At 37.5% G+C, this 26,069-nt stretch overlaps 2 protein-coding genes across 8 annotated transcripts in view; one reads left to right on the top strand and one right to left on the bottom strand.

Annotated features, from left to right (window-relative positions):
- The window catches only part of UTRN (utrophin), a 540,243-nt gene that overhangs the window by 298,551 nt on the left and 215,623 nt on the right, over positions 1–26,069 (bottom strand). For all 7 annotated transcript variants that reach the window (XM_043888655.1, XM_043888654.1, XM_043888656.1 and 4 more), the window contains 6 exons: positions 25,770–25,931; positions 25,210–25,347; positions 18,724–18,912; positions 17,648–17,820; positions 5,554–5,704; positions 4,152–4,327 (listed from right to left, as the gene is read on the bottom strand). In XM_043888655.1, coding sequence (XP_043744590.1) covers positions 4,152–4,327; positions 5,554–5,704; positions 17,648–17,820; positions 18,724–18,912; positions 25,210–25,347; positions 25,770–25,931 — 989 coding nt within the window. The remainder of the gene's footprint in view (positions 1–4,151; positions 4,328–5,553; positions 5,705–17,647; positions 17,821–18,723; positions 18,913–25,209; positions 25,348–25,769; positions 25,932–26,069) is intronic.
- On the top strand, positions 12,792–13,847 carry LOC122684516 (GTP-binding nuclear protein Ran-like). Its single transcript, XM_043888659.1, has one exon. The coding sequence runs from the start codon at positions 12,834–12,836 to the stop codon at positions 13,482–13,484; it is 651 nt and encodes a 216-aa protein (XP_043744594.1). The 5' UTR covers positions 12,792–12,833; the 3' UTR covers positions 13,485–13,847.

Genomic DNA, 26,069 nt, shown 5'->3' with positions numbered 1-26,069 from the left:
GCAATACATATAGAATAAAATGCTAAATAAATCTTATATATTTAATAGAGAGTCAGTGATATTTGAAGGAGAGTATTTTAATGTTTAAAAATCTACTAAGGGAAAGGGGGAGGAATAAATTAGGTGTTTGGGATTAACATATACACACTACCATATATAAAATAAACAACCAACAAGGACCTACTCTATAGCACAGGGAACTATATTCAGTATTTTATAATAACCTATAAGAGACAAGAATCTAAAAAGAATAGACATATATATATGTATATGTATAACTGAATCACTTTTGTGAAACTAACACAACATTGTAAATAAACTTTAATTTAAAAAAATTAATGATAATCACTACAGAATCATATCTTTCCCCAGCAGCTCAGTCGGTAAAGAATCTGCCTACAGTGCAGGAGACCAGGGTTCGATCGCTGGGTTGGGAAGATCCCCTGGTGAAGGAAATGGCAACCCACTCCAGTATTCTTGCCTGGAAAATCTCATGGACAGAGGAGCCTAGCGGGCTAGGCTAAGAGGTTGCAAGTGTCGGACACAACTTACAGACTAAACTCCACAGTATCATAAGTTTTCATTTTTCAGTATTCATCAGGAGAGAACACTGCTTCAAGATTTAAATAAATAAATAAAGCAAGCTAAATATGAATTGTTTAGACTACCACAACCCAAACAGGTAATTCACCCTCTGTATCAAAGAGTCTTTAAACAACAACTGGGGAAACAATGAAAATACTACTATTGACCTTGTGTTTCAAAAAAAAGTAGCAGTTTAAATTTCCAGTGTTTCATAATCACAACTGATGTAGTATTTTGAAAATATATGTATGAGGAAAACTAACATTATCAAGTAATTTCAATAAGACATATTTGAGTCACACAAAATTTTTATCTGCAAACTAGCTAAATATAATCTACATTTTGAATGTTATCACTAAGTAAAAACAAGTTATAAATTCATGTTCTAACAGTAGATAACAATTGCTCATTAAGGAATAACACCATAAGTTGCTGAACTGTGCAAATATTTAACAACAGACACTCAATACAAAAATAAATTGAGCTATTTCTCAGTGAGTAATAACAGTACACATAATAAGCCCATAAAATTGCAAGGTGACCCCAATTTAAGACAAATTCAAACCTAAAGTTAAACATGAATTTATGAAAACAAATACTGTTTTAGTTAAAATACAAGATGCTAGAGAAGAGGTTCATTATTCTTTCCTCTTCTCAAAAAAATGAGTGGAGCATCTTTTAGCTTCACCATGTCAGTCCCAGAAGCAATAATTACCACATTCCACAGAGATCCATTTGAAATTGATTAGGGAAATTTCTACAGTTATTGCTAATACCATACCAGCAAGTACATCATTTTCCTTAAGAAGACCTGGAATAGATCATTCTCAAGCTAGAGGGACTCTCCCTGCCCACTCATTCAGTTTAGTTGAGTTGCTCAGTCGTGTCCGACTATTTGTGACCCCCATAGACTACAGCATGCCAGGCTTCCCTGTCCATCACCAACTCCCAGAGCTTGCTCAAACTCATGTCCATTGAGTCGGTGATGCCATCCCACCATCTCATCTTCTGTCGTCCCCTTCTCCTCCTGCCTTCAATCCTTCCCAGCATCAGGGTCTTTTCTAAGGAGTCAGTTCTTCGCATCAGGTGACCAAAGTATTGGAGTTTTAGCTTCAGCATCAGTCCTACCGATGAATATTCAGGACCGATTTCCTTTAGGATGGACTGGTTGGATCTCCTGGCAGTGCCGACTCATTAGCATGACACATAAAATCCTATGGGACTCCCCACCCTGGCCCTGGTCCCCCAAGCCCTTCTCACCATCTAACCTTCACAGATTTCTTACTCAGTCCCACTATTTCATGCCTCCCACCTTGCCTATTCTGTACCTTTTCCCTACAAGACCATCCCTAAAAAGAATTTATAGGAAATTGCTATAAATTCTTCAAAACCAGCTTCAGGATCCCTCCCCTGGATGGCTAAATTCCACAGCCCATCATCCCTGAGTCTATGACAACACACTATCTTCTTATAATAATAATGTGCCCTTTAATCACATCAGATTACTTTTTCCTTTAAACATTTTCTTCACCATGGTCCCTCTGAGTTCCTTAGTCATACTTGTATCCCCTGTGCTAAATACAAAGTTCATGAATACTGATCAAATCATTCAATCAATCATTGGCAAAACTCAGCAATATCATGCTTGGAGAATAAGTCATAGGATAGCTTACAATAACAGAACTAGATATTTTAAGTGTTTAGTATCAACAGATAGGGCATAAGCTTTTTACAAAAAGTGTCTCCTTTAATCCTCATGGCACTCCTCTGAGAAGATACCCCAGTTCTCATTCACAGAGGAGGAAACTTAGCCAGAGAGCTCTGAGGTCCACCCACCTTTTACACACACAGTATTCAAGAGATTAAGCACTGTCACTAACTTTCTATGAGACCCTGGACAGTTATTAATACTTCACTTCTCCACTCTGAGCCTCAGTTTCCAAAGCTGTACAATGGATCTAAATAGCCCCCTCACAGGGCAGCTGTGAGGATTAAATGAGGCCAAATGCTGTCTTTGTCACATGGAAACCTCTCAATCAAGACACACAAACTATGATTTGACTTTTTAACAAACCACACAAAATAAAAGATGATGTTAGTCTATAAAGTTGCCAGAACTGCCCTGGTGGTCCAGTAGTAAAGAATCCACCTGCCAATGCAGGGAACATGAGTTCCATCCCTGGTCCAGGAAGATCCCACGTGCCATGGAGCAGTTAAGCACATGTGCCACAAATACTGAGCTCTCCCTCTGAAGCCCACGAGCCACAAATACTGAAGCTCGTGTGTCCTTAGAGCCTGTGCTCCGCAACAAGAGAAGCCACCACAATAAAAAGCCTGCACATTGCAAGTAGAGAGTAGCCCCTGCTTGCTGCAACTAGAGAAAAGTTGACCAAGGAACACCAAAGACCCAGCACAGCCAAAAATTTTAAATAAATAAACAAAAAATTTTTCTAAAGTAGGCAAAAGCTCTTTTTGCAACAAGCATGTATTATTTTTACAATAAAAGAGAATAAATCTTTAAAAAGTAGCCACAAGCCAAATATTCAAAGTTCAATATTTTGTGTTATGCTATAATACTGAACTTGATAAAGTATTAGATTGGCCTTTAACAAAACAATAGTTTATCACTAAAATAATATATCATCTACAGTTAAAATTATCAGAAAAAAATATCGCAGAGATTTTAAACCAAAACTATCATTAACTCACCCTCTCAAGATGAAATGCATTAAACAAAATAGGAATCATCCATTAAATCCTGACTGTCTCAAACATAATTTCAAATAATGGTAAAGCAATACATGAAATAATATATACAATGTTGAGTATTATATTCACTGGTAATCAAACATGTTTGCAACCAGAAGACACCCTAGTATGAATAATATGTGGGGCAGTGCAACATAATCTGACATAAAAACACAATAATAAATTATATTTACTATGTCATATAGATGAGGAACTATATTATGTACACAGCACTGACCTAGAAAGACATGGGGCACCCTTAGACACCAAGAATTCCTCAGTGAGACAGATTCCTCCTCAGGACCCAGAGACCCTGTCGGGAAGCAAGGGAGGGAGAAGCCCGCCCTGAAACCCCCATCTTCAGCCAGAGAGTCCAGCGTGTTTCCCCACCTACTTCAAGTTTCTATCTCAAAGTCATTGTGTCATAATAAACAGTCAGAAAAAAAGAGGAATGAAGATTTTTTTTGACATACCTGAGTAGAAAAGTTAGACTACAGATGGCCTTTTAAACATAGAAAAACACAAAAATACAGAACGTGGACAGTGGAGGTCTTAAACGTCAACAAAACTCTTGTAATGTGAGAGCAAAAAGTAAAAGTGTTAGTCACTCAGTCGTGTCTGACTCTCTGCAACCCCAAGGACTGTAGCCCGCCAGGATCCTCGGTCCATGGGATGCTGCAGACAAGAATACTGGAGTAGCCATACCCTCCCCCTAATAGCAGATGATAAAAAGAACTTGGAACTCATCATCTTGCATCTCAAAAGGTTCTGCCCAAATACCTTCACCCCGTGCCCTTGAGTTGTCACGGCTTAATCACCTTGGCCGCCGATCCTTCACTTCTGCAGCGATTGCACCCCAGCGTTGGTTTAAACCTGCCAGCTTGTCCTTCAAGAAGCTTCCATCTGTCGGGGAGAGTTTCTGTATAATCCCATCCCCCGTCCTGTTTAGTGCTGCAAAACTGGGCTGGTGGCTGCTGATCCCCTCCTCGAGTTCCTGTAACAGAGAACCACTCAAGATTAACTCCACTGCTAAATTAAACTGTTCTGAGGTAGTGAATCCATTTAGGTACCACAGCGTGGTGTCAATATAAGTGTTAGAGAAACAAAGCCTTGGAAAGATATTTTATGTATATGAAAAAGGCATTTTTAACACTTTAATTACATTTCTATCAACAGATTAAATGAAATCTATTTCGAAATCTAACCCACTCTTATGAATGTCGTCAGGCAAAATACAGTGAAAGAGAACAGCCTAATAACATAAAATAAATAACAGCTTTTTATATGGACACATAAGCATCAATCATGCTTGATTAAAGTGGATTCCTTATCCTCTAAACACGGGCTTTCAAGAGTCTCTTAAAAAAACTGTTTAAACCCTCTACTCCCATATATTATTATGTCCTACCATATGTAAGTAAACTTCAATGTGCATTTTATTGAGACATTGCTTCACTGGTCTGTAAATTTTTAAGCAATGGATTAAGGAAGGACATTTTAAAGTCAAATTTAAGTACTTCTCTATGACTCTAAAAATAAGAAAAATGTGTTAACATATTTATGAGAAAATAAAAGCATTCTCTAACTCCTCATAAACCTTCTACACTGAATATATTTTTAAAAATTAATAAAAGAGAAAATATTCTCAACAAGGGTAAATTGAAATTTTGACCATTATTTCTAACGACCTATTACTATCAGCAGAACTGACTTAGCTATTGTGTTCTATTTTCCCAAGACTGAATTAGATTTACATGAGCAGCTGCCCTGATATAACTCAAAAATAATTTACTTTTATAATAATGATCAATGATACAAAGAAAATAAGATCTCTAAGTGTTTAACTATAGAAAATAAAGGTGAGGTATACAGATATCTTTTTGTCCTTGATAGAGTCTTGAGTATAAAATTTTATAAGTTCTGAAAAAAAAAAATTTATAAGTTCTGAATATAAAATTTGTAAAATAAAATTGTTTTCATATTATTCACTAAAGAGTATTTTTATTTAAATTTCTTTAAATTCCTAATTAAAATTGAAAGACTATTTTTTCTTAGACCTTTAAAACTGAAAACTAGAACTGGAACAAAAATGACAGATTATTGGTATACCCCTGAAAAATTAATATTGTAGGCCCCTCTTTTTAAAACCTGTCTTAAATGGTGCATACTAAATAAGTCAAGTGTTCAGCAGATCCCCAGCCTCTTACAGAAAGCACTCACCTGCTGGTGTATCTTGGCCTTCTCTAAGTCCAGGCCACCATCCGGAGCAAAAGTACCAGCCAGTAACTCTTCAGCTTCTGTTATCCAGTGTGTGAGGTCATTAAGGTCACAGTGGAACTGTCTCCATTCTTCCATAGCCCTATCAAAATAACTAAGAGACAACAAACCAAATAAAATAGGTTTCCAAACTTTCCAGGACCATCTAGAAGTGATTTTCTAAAAAAGAAATTCAAATCTCATTTAAACTGAAAGCCTCAAAATGAGTGAATTCACAGCTCACTGCTCTATAAGACCAGTTTTTGTAATGGATTACTGTTAATGATTCCTCTTAGAGAAACATACATCATACCAAGAGTAAAGCAATCTGCATACACCCCTCCCCCCCTCACATTCATGCACACAGACACACACACACACACTAGGCAGCTTTCTAACTGAATAGACAGGCATCTCTGGCTGCAAAAATCAAGATAGATTAGCTGCAGGCATGTTAACCCACCCAACTTTGAACACAACAGTTCAGATATCGTGAAATGTAAAATATGATTAATTACTTTATTCTCTTAGAAAAAAAATAGGGTATTTTATTTCCAGAACACTTAGTTCCCAGATAGAACAAAACCTAAAGGCCAAAACACTTCAAAATTTCCTTGCAGTCTATTAACTCTGTGCTACAGACTGAATTGTGTCCCCCCCCAGAATCCATATGTTGAAGCCCTAACCCCTAACATGACTATATTTGGAGACAGGGTGTTTAGGGAGGTAATTAAGGTTAAATGAGATCATAAGGGTTAGTTGCTCAGTCATGTCCGACTCCTTGTGACCCCAGGGACTGTGGCCCAGCAGGCTCTTCTGGCCATGGGATTTCCCAGGCAAGAATACTTGGGGGGGGGGGGGTGGGTTGCCATTTGCTTCTCCAGGGGATCTTCCTGACCCAGGGACTGAACCCACAGCTCCTGCACTGCCGGTGTATTGTTTACCATCTGAGCCACAGGGGAAGTCCAAACCAGGTCGTATCAGTAACTAATCCCATAGGACTGTTGTCCTAATAAGAGAAAGAAACATCAGAAAGTTCTCTGTGTGTGTCTCTTTCTGTCTCTCTGCTGTCTGTCTGTCTCTCTCTCTCCAAGAGCACAGAGCAAAGACATGTAAGGACACAGCAAGAAGGTGGCCATCTGCAAGCCAGGAAGAGAAGCCTCACCAGAAGCTGAGTTCTGCTGGTACCTTGATCTTGGACCTCCAGCCTCCAGAACCGAGAGAAAATAAATGTCTGTTGTTTAGGCCATCTGCAGTATCTTGTGATGACTGCCTTAGCAGACTAACGTATACTCTGTGTGGTCACTAACCTGGTGTGTCTTACTGATCGGAACACACAGCAGGATGGGAGTAGCTGCAAAGTTCAGGTTAGGCAATGAGACAAAGACTACTAAGACTTCTATTCAAACCTAACTCATTAGAAACGAGATAAAGTCAGACTCCGGTGCTTGCCGTATCTGGAACAAAATAAAGTATGAGGAGGAAAAGCCTTCTTGGCTTGGGATCCTATGTCATTTCTGACTGCCTTTTTATTTAGAGTAGTGGTACCAGGAGAAGCTTAGAAGAGATCTCAGAAATGTTAGTGATAATACAAAATAGTTTGTAATAAAAAGGTAATATTAGTATTTTCAAAAAGCTATAAAATGGTCCCTAACATTGCTAACTCCTAAATAATGTTTATGTTTCCTTCTTCCATGAAAATCACTTTGAAAATTCAGTTAATATTTGCTGAGTGCCCACAAGGAAGCAACATTCTATTGGGCATGACAAAAATAAGAGCACTTCAAACAAAACATGATGAGAAGATATTAAGATAATCTTCACTATCATTTGTAAAAACATAGCAAACATAAATTCTGACTTCTGAGATGGTGCAGTGTGAATAGAAAATATTGCTAGAAAGGCTGCTCCAAAGATCTAAAGACTGAGAATAGAAATGTTAAACTTAGTAAAGATCATTACCATCAAAACAGAACATAAATTCCAAATAAATCTAAGCATCATACTTATAGATTTTATATTAAAAGAAAAAAAAAATGACAGAGAGATCCATGTTCAGATGGGATTCAAAGAACTGTCTCATCCTCTCTAATCCAGCCAGCTTATACGGGAGGCAGCAGGGAACTGCGAAAGACTATGGACTTCCAGAGACTCATAGGACTCAAAATGCAAGTCTTATCCCATCTATGGTTTGTATTTGAAACAGAAGCATATAAGTTTACTGTCTCTAATATTCCAACTTGATATATTCCCTCCCAAACTAATCTTACTGCAAAGAAGGCATAAAGGAGTTCTCAAAGAAAGATGTCTGTTTATTTTCAAGGTATTTATCTTTGAATAAATAACACACCAATAATAACACACCACAGACCAATAACACTTATAAAAAATTCATAGGCAAAACAGCATAGACACCTCATGTAGACAAATGGACTTGGTGATCAGCAGGTGTAATTATCACCTATAACTGACACCATGTAAGCACAGGATATTTGCCATTGCCTTGATATTCTATGAAAAACAGAATAGAAAGGACTACTCAAGTATTGCTGTAAAACTAGATATACAGGAAAGGGGGAAAATAAACATTTTAGGATAGATTACCAAGGTTGGAAGAGGAAAGCAAAACAAAAATTAGAAGTATGAATAAGAACATAAACAACTAATGCAACCAAGTCCTGGGCCAAACCAAATACAAGAGACAACCTCCCAGCAAATGAAATCTAGTAAGCATGGGAAACAAAATAATAAAATTAAAATGTGATAGAGAAGAATTTTCTAACATAAGAAAACACTATTCTTGCTCGGGCCTGGTGCACTGGGAAGACCCAGAGGAATTGGGTGGAGAGGGAGGTGGGAGGGGGGATCAGGATGGAGAATACATGTAAATCCATGGCTGATTCATGTCAATGTACGACAAAAACCACTACACTATTGTAAAATAATTAGCCTCCAACTAATAAAAACAAATGAAAAGTAAAAAAAAAAAAGAAAGAAAGAAAAAAAAAGAAAACACTGTTCTGTTCTCATCTCAATTAAAAAAAATCTAGGAAAAAACTATTTGCTAAAATTTTTATAATCACAAAAATGGCATGAATATTGGCAATCAACATAATCCACAACATCCTTGAAATTCTGCCACATTAGCCAGATGCATGTATGCAAATAGAATAACTGAAAAAAGAAGAAACATATTCACATATATAACAGATGTGTCATAAGAAAGGCTAAGAAAATAAATGTTATACCCACAGACCGAGGTGTAGACACACACACACAAATACACATAGTGCAAAAGATGCAGAAGAAAGTTACCATACATCAATTCTACAAAACGAACAAAAAAAGCACAAAACTACCAAGCAATAGTCCTAGAGAGAAAGATGTAGACAAATCTTCAAAACCTTACTGAAGACACAGAAAGGATCCAAATGAATGAAAGACTGCATTTCAAATTGACTGTTTTTTCTAACTGATTGAAATGACTAAAATTTTACTGAAAGAATAAATATAGAAAAAGAATATGAATTTTAATTTTAGAATAACTAGGGAAAATTTACTGTGGTGGATTAATAAAATGTGTAACACTTTAAAAATGAAAATACTATGGTATTAGATTAAAACTGATGGTGTAAGAAGGTGGAATTAGCAAAATTAAATAAATATAAAGTAGAAATGCCTTTAAGTGTATGACAAAGGAAATATCACCAACAATAGTGGAGAGCTGGATTATTCAGCAAAATGTATGGAGAAAATTGGCTGTTCATTTAAGAAAAATAAAGCAAAATAGAACAGATGAGTGTTTCTTAACTCAGGCTCCACAAAAAAAGTCAGCTGGGAAGTGTTCAAGACGTAGATAAGCAGGGTCTCTACTCTTGCTACTAAAGAGTTGGTGTATACAGACATAGAGAACAGACATGTGGTTGCCAAGGAGGAGGAGAGATGGTGGAGAGACAGACTAAGAGTTTGGGATTAGCAGAGGCAAACTACCATACACAGAATGGATAATCAACAAGGTCCTACTTTATAAGGAACCATAATGATAATGGCAAAGAATTTTTAAAAAGAGTTGGTGTGTAGAAACACCAAACCTGTTCTGTGAAAAAAGGCATGGGTGTTATGATAGTTCAGTTCAGTTCAGTCGCTCAGTAATGTCCAACTCCTAGCGACCCCATGAACTGCAGAGGCCCAGGCTTCCCTGTACATCACCAAATCCCGGAGCTTCTCAAATTCATGTCCATTGAGTTGATGATGCCATCCAACCATCTCATCTTCTGTTGTCCCCTTCACCTCCTCCCTTCAATCTTTCCCAGTATCAGGGTCTTTTCCAAGGAGTCAGTTCGTCACACCAGGGGGACAAAGAATTGGAGCTTCAGCTTCAACATCAGTCCTTCCAATGAATATTCAGGACTGATGTCCTTTAGGATGGACTGGTTGGATCTCCTTGCAGTCCAAGGGACTCTCAAGAGTCTTCTCCAACACCACAGTTCAAAAGTATCAATTCTTCACCACTCAGCCTTCTTTATATTACAATTCTCACATCTATACATGACTACCGGAAAAACCATAGCTTTGACTAGATGGACCTTTGTTGGCAAAATAACGTCTCTGCTTTTTGATATGCTGTCTAGGTTGGTCATAGCTTTTCTTCCAAGGAGGAAGTATCTTTTAATTTCATGGCTGCAATCACCATCTGCAGTAATTCTGGAGCCCAAGAAAATAAAGTCTCTCACTGTTTACATTGTTTCCCCATCTATTTGCCATGAAATGATGGGACCAAATGCCATGATCTTGGTTTTCTGAATGTTGAGTTTTAAGCCAACATTTCACTCTCCTCTTTCACTTTCATCAAGAGGCTCTTTAGTTCTTCTTTGCTATCTGCCACATGTGTGGTATCATCTGTGTATCTCAGGTTATTGATATTTCTCCTGGCAATCATGATTCCAACTTGTGCTTCATCCAGCCTGGCATTTCACATGATGTACTCTGCATATAAGTTAAATAAGGAGGGTGACAATATACACCCTTGACATACTCCTTTCCTGATTTGGAACCAGTCTGCTGTTCCATGTCCAGTTTTACTGTTGCTTCTTGATCTGCACACAGATTTCTCAGGAGGCAGTTAAGGTGATCTGGTATTCCCGTCTTTTTAAGCATTTTCCACAGTTTGCTGTGATCCACACAGTCAAAGTTATTGGTGTAGTCAATAAAGCAGAAGTAGATATTTTTCTGGAACTCTCTTGCTTTTTTGATGATCCAATGGATGTTGGCAATTTGATCTCTGGTTCCTCTGCCTTTTTCAAATCCAGCTTAAACATCTGGAAGTTCTCCGTTCATGAACTGTTGAAGCCTGGCTTGGAGGATTTTCAGCATTACTTTGCTAGCCTGTGAGATGAGTGCAATTGTGCGGTAGTTTGAACATTCTTTGGCATTGCCTTTCTTTGGGATTGGAATGAAAACTGACCATTTCCAGTCCTGTGGCCATTCCTGAGTTTTCCAAATTTGTTGGCATATTGAGTGCAGCACTTTTACAGCATCATCTTTTAGGATTTGAAATAGCTCAACTGGAATTCCATCACCTCCACTAGCTTTGTTTGTAGTGATGCTTCCTAAGGCCCACTTGACTTCGCATTCCAGGATGTCTGGCTCTAGGTGAGTGATCACACCATTGTGGTTATCTGGGTCACAAAGATCTTTTTTTGTATAGTTCTGTGTATTCTTGTCACCTCTTCTTAATATATTCTGCTTCTGTTAGGTCTATCCTGTTTCTGTTCTTTATTGTGCCCACCTTTGCATGAAATGTTCCCTTGGTATCTCTAATTTCTTTGACGAGATCTCTAGTCTTTCCCATTCTATTGTCTTCCTCTGTTTCTTTGTACTGATCACTGAGGAAGGCTTTCTTACCTCTCCTTGCTATTCTTTGGCACTTTGATTCAAATGGGTACATCTTTCCCTTTCTCCGTTGCGTTTCACTTCTCTTCTTTTCTTGGCTATTTGTAAGACCTCCTCAGACAACCATTTTGCTTTTTTGCATTTCTTTTTCTTGGGGGTGGTCATGATCACTGCCTCCTGTACAATATCATGAACCTTCGCCCATAGTTCTTCAGGGATTCTGTCTATCAGATCTAATCCCTTGAATCTGTTTTTCACTTCCACTGTTTAATAGTAAGGGATTTGATTTAGGTCATACCTAAGGGGTCTAGTGGTTTTCCCTACTTTCTTCAATTTAAGTCTGAATTTGGCAATAAGGAGTTCATGATCTGAGCCACAGTCAGCTCCCAGTCTTGTTTTTACTGACTGTATAGAGCTTCTCCATCTTTGGCTGCAAATAATATAATCAATCTGAATTTCATATTGACCATCTGGTGATGTCCATGTGTAGAGTCTTCTCTTCTGTTGTTGGAAGAGGGTGTTTGCTATTCTCTTGGCAAAACTCTGTTAGCCTTCACCCTGCTCACTCTGTACTCCAAGGCCAAACTTGCCTGTTACACCAGGTGTTTCTTGACTTTCTACTTTTGCATTCCAGTCCCCTATAATGAAAAGGAAATCCTTTTTGGGTGTTAGTTTAAGAAGTTCTTGTAGGTTTTCATAGAACTATTCAACTTCAGCTTCTTCAGCATTACTGGCTGGGGCATAGACTTGGATTATTGTGATATTGAACAGTTTGCCTTGGAAATGAACAGAGATCATTCTGTTGTTTTTGAGATTGCATCCAAGAACTGCATTTTGGACTCTTTTGTTGACTATGAGGGCTACTCCATTTCTTCTAAGGGATTCTTGCTCATAGTAGTAGATATAATGGTCATCTGAGTTAAATTCACCCATTCCAGTCCATTTTAGTTCACTAATTGCTAAAATGTCAGTGTTCACTCTTGCCATCTCCTGTTTGACCACTTCTAATTTACCTTGATTCATGGAACTAACATTCCAGGTTCCTATGCAAAATTGTTCTTTACAGCTCTCCACAAGATGGTGGAGTAGAAGGACATGCACTCATCTTCTTTTTCAAGAACTCCAAAATTACAACTCACTGCTGAACAACCATCGGCAGGAGAATGTTGGATCCCACCAAAAAAGGATACCCCAGAACCAACGGCAAAGGAGAAACCCCAGAAAGATGGTAGGAGGGGCAAAATTATGTTTCGAATCAAACTCCATACCCGCCAGAGATGCTTGGAGAGCTCAAATAAAACTTATGTGCAGAGTCAGACGGGCGCGGAGACGCTTCTGGAAGTAACATCGCGATGGCTGCCCAAGGAGAACCCCAAGTTCAGTTCAAACTTGTTTTGGTTGGTGATGGTGGTACTGGAAAAACTACATTCGTGAAGCGTCATCTGACTGGTGAATTTGAGAAGAAGTATGTAGCTACCTTGGGTGTTGAGGTCCATCCTCTTGTGTTCCATACCAACAGAGGACCTATTAAGTTCAATGTATGGGATACAGCTGGTCAGGAGAAATTTGGTGGACTGAGAGATGGCTATTATATACAAGCTCAGTGTGCCATTATAATGTTTGACGTAACATCAAGAGTTACTTACAAGAATGTGCCTAACTGGCATAGAGATCTGGTACGAGTGTGTGAGAACATCCCAATTGTGTTGTGTGGCAACAAAGTGGATATTAAGGACAGAAAGGTTAAGGCAAAGTCAATTGTCTTCCACCGAAAGAAGAATCTTCAGTACTATGACATTTCTGCCAAAAGTAACTACAACTTTGAAAAGCCCTTCCTCTGGCTTGCTAGAAAATTGATTGGAGACCCTAACTTGGAGTTTGTCGCCATGCCTGCTCTTGCCCCGCCAGAGGTGGTCATGGACCCAGCCTTGGCAGCACAGTACGAGCACGATTTAGAGGTTGCTCAGACAACTGCTCTCCCGGATGGAGATGATGACCTGTGAGAAAGTGAAGCTGGGGCCCAGCGTCAGAAGTCTAGTTTTATAGGCAACTGTCCTGTGATGTCAGTGGTGCAGCGTGTTTGCCACTTTATTGTATAGCTAAGCAGAACATGTGCTTAATCTTCGGATGCTGAAGGAGATGGATGGGCTTTGGAGTGAATGTGGCAGTTTAAAAAAAAAAAAATACCTTCATTTTTTGGACCTGCATATTTAGGTGTTTTGGAACACAGTTGTTTCCTCCTTGAGTTTCAAATATAAGACTGCTATAGTCACATGACAATATTGAGAGGTGGAATCTTGTTTGTTACTGTCATTCCCATTCCTTTTCGTTTAGAATCAGAATAAAGTTGTATTTCAAATATCTAAGCAAGTGAACTCATCCCTTGTTTAAATGAGCATTTTAAAACCGCTAACAGGGAAAGTTGTGCCATGTTACTATTTGAATTGCCTTTGCTATTACCACTTAACTTGATGTCATTGGGTTAAATGCTCCTAATTTTTTGTATACTTGAATCATTTCACATAACGTAATGACAAGTGAACAGTATTGTATTTGATAAGAGGTGTAAGTACTATCAATAGTTAGGCTAAAATAACACCAACCCCACCTGCCTTTGGGCTTAGGTAGTGTCACCTAGGGATGAGATTTATGTGACCTGTCAAAGGTGGTACCTGTTTCAGATGTTTCAAACAGATATCTTAATTATATTTGCATCTTATGGCAGAAGTAACCATTTTCTAATGTAGAGCTTGTCAAAGTCCAATGAAATCATACAAATGGTTGCAGGAACTTGAGGGACATCTCGTCTGTTAAATATGAATATAATTGTGCATTTACTTTTGTTTTTTGATGTTACATGTTTAATGTAAAGTTGGCATTCTAGGAAGATGTTCCATGTTTACCTGCTGTTAAGTACTCCCCAGCTTTAAAGGTTATCAAAGATTAAGGATTTCAATGGATATATCACAGCTTTGGTGATTTTTCTCTCCCCAAAGAATTTTTCTGGGTGGTGCAAGAACACCACAGGATGCTGCAGCATAAAAGTAGGTCTTAGGTAAGCCTCTTAGTGATGTGAACAGACTGCCAAACTTTCAGTAGATTAACCACTTAACGTTGTATGGTTTCCACATGTAAACATGAATTGGGTCTGTCTTGCCTGAGTTTGATCTCACTGACACCATACTGTAGCAATTAGAAATCAAGACGAGCTATTTTCCTCTTGTAAGTACTACTGTACTATAGTTCAGTTTACCAAAGTTCTTTAGATGTCCAATTATCCTTAAATGATTACTTTCCTACCTAGAAGTAGGGAAGGATCCCATTTAAGTATATGGAAAAATCGACTGTAAAGGGTAAAATTGGATACATTTTAATTTGTTAAAATATTGAATAAATATTAATAGATTCAAAAAAAAAACTTATGTGCACCAGGAGACCCCACAGAGACTGAGCCAGACCTGCCTTTGAGTGTTTGAGTGTCTCCTGCAGAGGTACGGGTCAGCAGTGGCCTACCGCAAGGGTTAGCGCTCTGGGTGCAGCAGACCTGGGTGTGGGTTAAGCCCTCTTGGAGAAGGTCACCATTAACCCCACCAGAGAGCCACCAGAACTTACATAGGAGGGCACAAACAAAAGCTTGTGCACACCAGGGCCCAGGAAAAAGGAGCAGTGACCTCTCAAGAGACTGACCTACACTTGCCCATGAGTGTCCCGGAGTCTCTGATGGAGGCATGGATCCGTGGTGGCCTGCTGCAGGGTCAGGGGCACGGAGTGTGGCAGTGTGTGCACTGGACATTTTGAAGGAGATCACTATTATCTTCATTACCTTCACCATAGTTTGGTCTCAGGTCAAACAACAGGGAGGGATCACAAGCCAGACCATCAACAGCAAATTGGATTAAAGATTTACTAAGCCCTGCCCATCAGAACAAGACCCAGTTTCCCCCACAGTCAGTCTCTCCCATCAGGAAGCTTCCATAAGCCTCTTATCCTTACCCCTCAGAGGGCAGAGAAAATGAAAACCACAATCACAGAAAACTAATCAAACTGATCACACGGGCCACAGCCTTGTCTGACTCAAGGAAACTATAAGACATGCCATGTAGGGTGACCCAAGACAACAGGTCATGGTGGAGAGTTCTGAGAAAATGTGGTCCACTGGAGAAGGGAATGGCAAGCCAATTCTTGCCTTGAGAACCCCATGAACAGTATGAAAAGGCAAAAAGACAGGACACTAAACGATGAACTCACCAGGTTGGTAGGTGCCCAATGTGCTACTGGAGAAGAATAGAGAAATAACTCCAGAAAGAATGAAGAGATGGAGCCAAAGCAGAAACAATGCCCAGGTGTGGATGTGACTGGTGAGGAAGCTTTGATAGGGATTATATTGAATCTGTAGATTTCCGTGGTTAGTATATATACTTTAATAATATTAACTCTTCCAATCCATGAGCACAATATCTTTCCACTTATTTGTTGTCTTCAATTTCTTTTATCAGTGTCATATAGTTTCCAGAGTATAAGTCTTTTACACCTCCTTGGTTAAATTTACACTTGGGTCTTTTACTCACTTTGATGCAACTGTAAATAGGATTTTTTTCTGAAAGTTCTCTTTCTGAGAGTTTGTTATTAGTGCAGAGAAATGCAACCAATTTCTGGATATTAAATTTTGTATCCTGCAACTTTACTAAATGTGTTAGTTCTAGTAGTTTTTGATGGAGGTTTTAGAATTTTCCATATATAGTATCAATCTCTTCAATAAGCAGTGTTGAGGAAACTGGACAGCTACATGTAAAAAAGAAACTAGACTATTTTCTCACACTATGTTCAAAAGTAAACTCAAAATGGATTAAAGACTTAAGTGCAAGACCTGAAGCTATAAAGCTCCTAGAAGAAAATATAAGCAATATGCTTTTTGACATAGGCCTTAGCAGTATTTGGGGGGATGTGTCTCCTCAGACAAGGACCACAAAAGCAAAACCATACAAATGGGACTACATCAAACTAAACAGCTTTTGCACAGCAAAGGAAACTATCAACAAAATGAAAGGGCAATCTGCCACCTGAGAGGAAGTTACTTGCAAATGACGTCTGACAAGGGGTTAATAGCCAAAATATGTAAAAAACTCACACAACTCAATATCAAAAAATCAAACAATCCAATTAAAAAATGGGCAGAGGCTGAAGAGACATTTCTCCAAAGAGCATATACAAAAGGCCAACAGGTTCACGAAAAGATACCCAACTAGTGTCATTAGAGAAATGCAAATTAAAACCACAATGAAATATCACCTCACACCTGTTAGGAAGACCATTGTCAAAAAGATAAGAAATAGCAAGTGCTGGTTTGGATATGGAGAAAAGAGGATCCTTGTCCACTAGTGGTAGGAATGTAAATTTGTACCACCACTATGGAAAACAGGAAAGAGGATCCTCAAAAAATTAAAAATATATCTACACTATAATCAAGCAATTTCACCTCTGGGAATACATCCAAAGAAAATGAAAACTAACTTGAAAAGATATCTGCACCTTCATGTTCACAACAGTTTTACTTACAATAGCCAAGATAGAGAAAAAACTTAAATGTCCATCAACACACGAATGGATAAAGGTGTGTGTGTGTATATATATATATATTATATATATATATATGCACTTAGCTGTAGAAAGAATGAAACCTTGTCATTAGCAACAACATGGATAAACCAAAAGGGTATATGCTAAGTGAAATAGGTCAGACAGAGAAAGACAAATACTGTATGTTTTTACTTATATGTAGAATATAAAAACAAAAGAAACAAACATAATAAAACAGAAAAAGACAGATACAGAGAACAAACTAGTTATCACTAGAGGAGAAAAGGGTAAGGGGAAGGGGCGACACAGGTAAGGAAGGATTAAGGGAAACAAACTACTAGTATAAAATAAACATGTAAAAATAAATAAATAAATAAACATGTTACAGAGATTTAACACACAGCACAGGGAATATAGTCTATAATATTGTAATAATTTGTATCTTACATAATATGTAAAAATATTGAATCACCATGTTGTTCACCTGAAACATATAATACTGTAACTGAACTATGCTTCAATAAAAATAAAGTACATATGAATTTACAGGTCTTTTAAACAATTAAATATTAATTTAATTTGCACATACCTTTTACGATCATTGTACAGTCTATTAATTCTGTCCCACTTTGCATTCAACTGAGTAAGTGTATCCCGAATCTGAATGGCTTCAGGTCCGGAAGCTTCGAGGATAACATCCGGTTGTTTTTCATGAATGACTGCAATCTGCTCTCCGAGTTTGTCCAGTTGGTCTTTGATATTCTGCAAAGATATTTTCATAAATTAACAAAAGCCAGCAAAGAGATATAAGAATGGAATCACGAGAGACCAAAAATTTATATTGAACAAGTTACTTAAAAATAATGAGACATAATTGTTGCTCATCAAAACTGGAAACTTTAAAAAAAATAATATCCAGTACAGGCCAAAGCATGAGCTATGCTACCTAATAGCTTAATAGCGGGGAAAAAATCCTCAGTGATGTTCAAATTAGCATTTGTCCAGGACATACAAAAAGCTTTAATAACAGTCTGTAAAGCTAATGAAATGTTTTTTTTTTTTAATGAAGTGTTTTAAAGCTAGAAATTACATATACTTTCAAACAACTAATAATGTTAATATTTAAGTTGTCATTTAAGACAAAACTGAGTTATCAGATAAACCTATCAACTCTATCAGCAAGTTTATTATGACATGATACAAAAATGCAATCAAAATATATGAGTCTTGATGATATCAAATAGTTTTCACAAATTACCTGAAAACTTTCAGATCCCTAATTAACTTACAATCAACATGCCATTCCAAATCTAATCACTAGACAATCAAATCGTTCTAGGTGGTAAGATAAATGCTCACATTTTACATCAAATGACAATCAAGTTTATAAGATAGGAATATGATTTGTGCATGTGTTTGATTTTAAAATATCTGTTGCAAAAAAAAAACTGTGGACACTTAAAAATCCATACCTACTATTAACAAATTAAAATTTCTGACAGCATTTCATTGGCAATATAGGAAAAGTTTGTTTTTCATACATATTATTATTTCCTTGGCACAAATATAAAAGGCTAAAGACCATTTAAGTAGGCACAGTGACAAATTCCTTGCTTTATTTCTATATTAACTGCAGGTATTCAAATGTACTGCCTGGATATTTACCTTGAGAGAATCTTCCTGAAACGAGAAGTCTTCATAGACAACAGAGCTTAGCTCTGGAGTATTAAGTGATAATTCAACATCATCCATGGAAAGTAAAACTTTGTTAATTTCAACCAGATAATCTGTAGGAAGGGGTGGTGATCTAATTCCAGGAGCGAGCTGACTTGTTCTCTGTTGAATAGGGACTGCCTGTATAGACATCAATAATAGCAATACACATCTCTTAGAATATACCCACAATGAACTGCAATAAATAAAAAACTTTTTAAAGAATCAACATTATTTTGTGGAGAAATTCAATACCATAAGCAGAAATTTTAAAACTTGCTTTAATTTTTTAAAAGTTTCCCTGCACTGCTATGGAAACCATTAACAATCTCTCTGTAGCCTGCTGTTAAAAGGCTTAAATAAGCTGTTAATGCTTGAAAGGTTTGTTTTTTTAAGACTTACACCACTAAACTCATTTAGAAAATAGGAAAGCACAACAACTCCTTTGCAAAGTTATTGAAGAAATGAGAATATGCTGCAAATCATGAAATTCTGTATGAAATAAAAATTTTAATACCATTGTTATTACTAATAATAATATACAATATTACACTCCATTTTTTAAAATTTCACAATTAGATTAAACACTTCTGGGCCTTGCTGGTGAAAAAGTAAATAAGGGTAAAACATGTATTTGTAACATAACATAGCAAATGCAATGGGAGATTCAATTAAAATAATATCCAGGCAATTCAGTATATAATCTTAATCTTTGAGAACAATAAAACACAATATGAATGCCCTACATAAGACGATAGGTCCTACCATGCTAAATTCGGACAGGTTCTAACTTAGGTGGACAATTATTTATCCTAGTGTAGCATTTTCTGTATCCCCTAATCAGAGCTTTCTAAACAGTAAAGTGTCTCTGGGATAGGCCATGAGTCCCTGGGTTCAAGTCCTTTACTCTTTGACAGCTACCATTTAATAATTGCTGTCTACTACCTGCCAATGGTCAAAGAGCATCCGACTCATGAATTACAGTAGTTTCCTTGACACTTGCATCAGATTTCTATATCGAACTTCTGAAAAACGGTCCTCCTCTGTAAACTCAAAGATGACACTGAAAGGGCTTTCCTGGTGGCTCAGTGGTAAAGAGTCCGCCTGCCAGTGCAGCAGACACGAGTTTGATCCCCGATCCAGGAAAACCCCACATGCTACGGAGCTGCTCAGCCCGAGTGCCACAGATGCTGAAACTGTGCGCTACAGCCCGAAGGTGCAACTCCTGAGCCCGTGTGCCCAAACCACCGAAGCTTGTGTGCTATAGAGCCTGCGCTCTGCAACAAGAGAAACCACTGCAACGAGAAGCCCACACAGCACAGCTAGAGAAAAAGGCTGTGCAGCAAAAAAGACCCAGTACTACCCAAAATAAATAAATACATAAATAGTTCTTAAAAAAGATGACAGTGAACACGGTCATAACTGAAAACAGTTATAATTCCTAAACAAGACCTAAAACCAAGGTTTAAAAGAGTGAATGATTAGGATGGTGGTGACTCTTGCAGTCTGCATTTACCTGTCTCCTACAATTTGATAAACTACGACTTTCACCAGTTGTTAGGCAGTCCTGGATAGCCAGGTGAGAAGCAAGTCCACTGATTTCTTAACTGTATCCACAGGTTTGTTTCTACCTGACACTAACATTAATTTTATTAGACTAATGCCACACATTCAAATTTCAGTCAGAAAACATGTCTAGGTATCTACTTGTACATCTAAGATGGCAAACTATACATTTTAAGTAAATATAAAAGAAGGCTGAAAAAAATGTGTACACTCAGGAACCAATTTTAATAAACAGATGTGAAATATTTCTTAATAATATCTTTCTTCAGATTTTAACTTTAAACAGGCCAATTTTTTGGCACATCATAAAAGGAAACTCAGTTCTTCCTCTTCTTAACTTTAAGGAAAAAGAAAAAAGACACAAAGAAAGTACTTAACAGGTTGAGTAATCATAGCAAAGGAGTGAAAAAACTGGAACCTGTTCTCCTACTTGGCTTTCGCATCTATCAATCAATGTCTTGCTCAGAGAGCCTCTGTTTTTTCAAGATCAAAAACTACTCCAGGCCTCCAGCTATATTCGATCTGTGCTTGTAGGACATTCAACTTTATAGTACTTTCCTCATTAGCACCACTAAACATCCTAGGGCAGATTGTCTTTTTCAGTCTGCAATGACTGGTGAGAGTCACGTATATACCTTAACCACCACTACAAGGCAAGGAATTCTGTGCTGTTTCTTCATTTATACAACAGGTTGTGATTCTGCAAGGTCACATGTATCCGCGTCAAGGTGAACTGGGCAGGTCAATCAGTATTGTAAATAGAAAATTCGAAGGGTTTTTCTTTTAAAAAAAAAAAACAACTATGTTCATTAAATACTGTATTCTTCTATTAATGCATACATGTATGCTCAGTCGCTTCGGTCATGTCCCACTCTTTGTGACCCCCTGGACTATAGCCCACCAGGCTCCTCTGTCCATGGGATACTCCAGGCAAAAATACTGGAGTGGGTTGCCATGTCCCCCTCCAGTGAATCTTCCCAACCCAGGGATCAAAACTAAGTCTCCTGCATCTCCTGCATTGCTGGCAGATTTTTTACCCACTGAGCCACCTGGAAGGCCTTTCTATTAATACTATACACATAATCTAGGATTTCCTGAGTGAGCCTCCATACCCTTGCAGAAGCAGCAAGGCCATTCAAGATTCAAATAAAAGCTTACTATATTCCCGAAATAGGTGTTATTCCAAGAGAGTGATCAATCAAAACACCCGAGGAGAAAAATAAGATCCTCAAGATCTAACCTAGACTTTACTTCTCGATATTTTTATTTTTAAAGAATTCAGCTAGAATACAAAAGTACAGATAAATACAGTGTAGCACTAAAATTAGACAATACTACATGATACACCTCATGTCATACAACAACCTAAATTCCAGACACATTAAAAAACTGATTTTAAATGACACTTTACAAACATTTCCCATGGGCAGTGGAGCCTGGCAGGGGCCCAAGAGTCCAACATACCTTAGCAACTAAACCATTACCACTATTACAAACATTTTCTAAGTTTTGTTTTTATCCAACCATAGGGAAAACTTGGGGCTTCCCTAGTGGTTCAGACAGTAAAGAATCTGCCTGCAATGCAGGAGATCTGGGTTTGATCCCTGGGTCCGAAAGATCCGCTGGAGAAGAGAATGGCAACCTACTCCAGTATTCTTGCTTAAAGAATTCCATGGACAGAGCAGCCTGGCGAGCTACAGTCCATGGGGTTGCAGAGACAGACATGACTGAGAACTAACACTAACATACTTATAGGGAGAACTTGGAACTAAACAGAGTTGAACATTCGTCAACTCTCTGGAGGATAAGGACATTTTTTTAAAAAACTCAAAAAGGAAAAACCTAGTCATGTGTGGCCTAAACAAAAATTTTAAATGGTTGTATATTAAAAGTAGAATAATTAAAAGATAAAAATCAATAAGATACTTTTAAAGCAAATATGACAAGGTTAACAGCTTTAGTTTATGAAGAGTTAACACATAATTTAAAATAGCAATACCCTATTAAACAAATGAGAAAAGGTCATTCAATATATATTTCAAATAAGAAAATGAGTCTTTTTTTCAGTTTACATTCAGAATTATTTAAAAGCCACCTATATTACTTTGTAGTAGAAACCATGTGAAAGGCAGTAGATGAAAAGGAAAATGATAGACAGGAGCCGCTCTGTGCTCTCAGGGGAGACTCTGGAGGTCTCTGACCTGAGGTACTATTTATATTATAAATATGGATGGAAGAGAAGGAGACACTGAGGATGAGCGTGATCTTGACTGAAAGCTTAATGTCCCTTCCCTGACAGAAACAAAGGACTCTGACTATGATGTGTCCATGTAGATTTATCAGTTGTAACACACATACCTCTCTGGGTGGGATGTTGATAAAGGAGGAGGCTGTGTGTGTATTGGGGGTGAGGGGACAGGGTATATGCAGAAACTCTTTGCTGTGAACCCCAAGCTGCTATAAAAAATAAAGTCTATTTTAAAAAAACAAACAAGAAATTTAACATCCCTTCACAATAGGCTCTGGTTCCCCACTGCCTGGCACCTCCTTCCGTTTTCTCTCTTCATCAACCTCCACCCAATTCTCCTCTCACTCCTTTTCCCATTTCCAGCCTGAATTCACAAGGAGGTTGAAGTGAAAAGTGAAGAGAAAGTGTTAGTAGCTCAGTCATGTCCGACTCTACGACCCCATGGACTGTAGCCCGCCAGGCTCCTCGGTCCAAGGGATTCTCCAGACAAGAATACTGGAGTGGGTAGCCATTCCGTTCTCCAGGGGATCTTCCCAACCCAGGGATCAAACCCAGATCTCACTGCAGGCAGATTCTTTACCATCTGAGTCACCAGGGAAGCCGAATAATGAGGTTAATCCAAATGAAAACTCACTGAGGGGAAAGTGAAAGAATTTTTTCGGCTAAAATCCTTCTCATGTTCCAGCTTTTTGTAGGTGCATACATCACACAATCCTTTCTAGGCCCTTTCTCCACCTCCTCTCATCCACATAAACTTTTTCTAATCATTTAACCGGGGGTAAAATACTGCCCACAGCATGCAGTGGGTCACTGCTCACTCAAAAAAAGAGAAAAGAAAGACAAGGAAGAAAACAAGTCCTGTAAACTGGTGGTCCTCAGTGCTGACTGAACCTTAGACTCATCTATAAAGTTTTCTTCTTGAAGTCTCCACACCTAGGCACAACCTGAAAGAATTTGATTTAACTGGTTTGAGGCTTGACTTTATTTAAGCTACTCAAGGGATTCTAATGTTCACAGTTAACAGTTTTAAAAACTATAGATTTGTAGAAGTATATAGGTTAATGTAAGAAGGATAAAAATGCTTTAATGTCTTAAAATCATTTTATTTACAATAACTAATGCTAGTGAAACCAAAATGAAGCCACTCTGTAATAGTATACATTAGTACTTTCAAAAAGCAAACGTATTTATGTGTTAAAAGTCTAAAAATTGTCTCTATTTGGGGCCCAAAGATGAAGTTCCAGAGACGAAAGATAGTTTTAAAAGCAACAATTAAACAAAGTACTATAATATAATCTTAAAAATGTTAGAAATAAAAATGGAAACAAGTATTAAGAGACAACATATTTTTCAGATAAAATAAGAAGATAAAACTCACACCAGAGAATAACAATAAAATTAGCAAGATTCAAGAGGTACTAAGGCACCAGTATATTGAGAAAAGGTAGAAAAAACCAGTATAGCTATACGATATGGGGAATGACAGTGAATCAGAGGTGGCAGAGGTCAAACCAAAGCCTCTATATATCATTACAGTGACAAATTTTGCACTTAAAGCTTTTTATGCGTTTTACAATATTCCTACACAAGTTCTTGGAATAGGAAATCATATGATCAGCCATGACTTAGGGGATGAGGAATAATCCTGAGAAAAATAACAGAAGATGGGCTGGAGTTATGAGAAGCTTAGGGAATAACTAATAGGTAAAAATCACAGAAGTCTGAATTATGGAAGGGATAGAGGATTTAGGAAGTTACTTTCCCAAGTTCATAAAACAAGTAACTGATAGAACTGGATTCAACTGCTGGTTCAGTCCCGTATCTTATTTCATTTGGACCTAATGGTTTTAATCCTTCCTCAATGTGGTGTAAGGAACAAAGCCTATGTGGAAAAGGAAATGACTGAGAAGATTTTGAGGTTTCTACCTTGAGAATAGGTAGTTTTGAAAGTAATTAACTAAGTAAGATAGGGAACAAAGTAGGAAACAGGTTGGGGGTGGGGGGAGGTAGTGAGAGGGCTAGTTCAACCTGGAACCTGTTATAAGGCAGCAGTATAAACAGATGGAGACATCCAATAGACAGCAAGCCGAGAAACCTGAATCTTCTAGTAGATTCCAACATCATCAACGAAAACTGGTTCTAGGATTACTTAACAGACCTCTAAGGAACACAGCACATTTACAACATAGCTGCAAAGATGGCCATTGAAAAGGGAGCTGGTGGTGAATCTTTTTCTAGAACATAAATCATATTTTATCAATGTCATGAATTTACTTACTAGAATTTTTTTTTTTAATGTGGTCAAGACCTCTACACATAAAATACAAAACTGAAGGAGGAAGTCACACCCCAAAGGTTTAAAACATTATCAGAAATCCAAAAGGGATGTCCTATAATAAAATTTTATGTTTCTATTTTCTTAATATTGCCTCATCCAAAAATATAAACCTATCTAGCAATACACACTAGAAAGGAGAAGGAAATACCATTCCAATTGGTTTCAGACATCACTGATTTGACGTCTCATTGATTTGAGAAATCATTTGATTTGCAACATCAAACATCTGAATGGCAAGAGCTGAAAAAGTTATTTAAGTGGAAAAGAATCTCCCCCATGACAATACCTTAGTTTTGTTGTATCTTGTGTGCAAAAGTAGTAACTGCAAACGGATCTTTTCTTTTTTAGTATCTTCCATAGGTTGATGCAACATTTGTTCTCCTCTTTGTAGAACTTCCTCGATCTGGGCTCTCTCCTCATCCATCTGGATGTTTGAAAAATATAAATTACTCAAAAGAAAAAAGCACAAGGTCAATTACTATCAGTTCCCAAGCAGAACCAACCTACAAAGTATATTATAGTCACCATATGTTTATCTGAATGATACACAACAAATGTGTGTGTTTCTCTTAAAATATTTATATATGAAGCTAAAATAGCTCATAAAGACTGCTAGTTTAGAAGTTAAATAGCACTAAGATAACACTATCATCAGAAAATGTCTATTTTTTAAGATATTATGTAAATCACATGACAAATCTTACATTGACACTTCGCAGAAAATCACATTTAAATCTGTTCTATCATGTTTGGCAGATATCTGGGTAAACATCATTAGTGTAAAGATGTAATTAACAAACAACAAAAGTGACAACACCATGGTTTTGAAAATCTCCTTGAACCAACCTTTTCATCTTCATCACTGGATTCCAAGTGTTTTTCCATAACTTTTAACATATTATCTATGTCACTTTCTAATTTTTCCAAGTCAGAGAAAGGTACACCAACTTCAAATGCTTCACTGGTGACCAGACACGGGTATGATAATGGTTCCTGGCCAATTAGCAACTGTGGAGGGAAAAACGCTCTTTAAAAAGACGGTCTTAACTTGACCTTTCACCATTAATCAGTGTCAAGAAAGAACTAGCATGTGTTTGAATTGACTTTAGTTTATTCATTCACACAGTAATAATTTTTACCAACTTG

This window comes from Cervus elaphus, chromosome 26, assembly GCF_910594005.1.
Source record: "Cervus elaphus chromosome 26, mCerEla1.1, whole genome shotgun sequence".
Taxonomy (NCBI): domain Eukaryota; kingdom Metazoa; phylum Chordata; class Mammalia; order Artiodactyla; family Cervidae; genus Cervus; species Cervus elaphus.
This window is presented reverse-complemented; position numbering and strand designations above follow the sequence as displayed.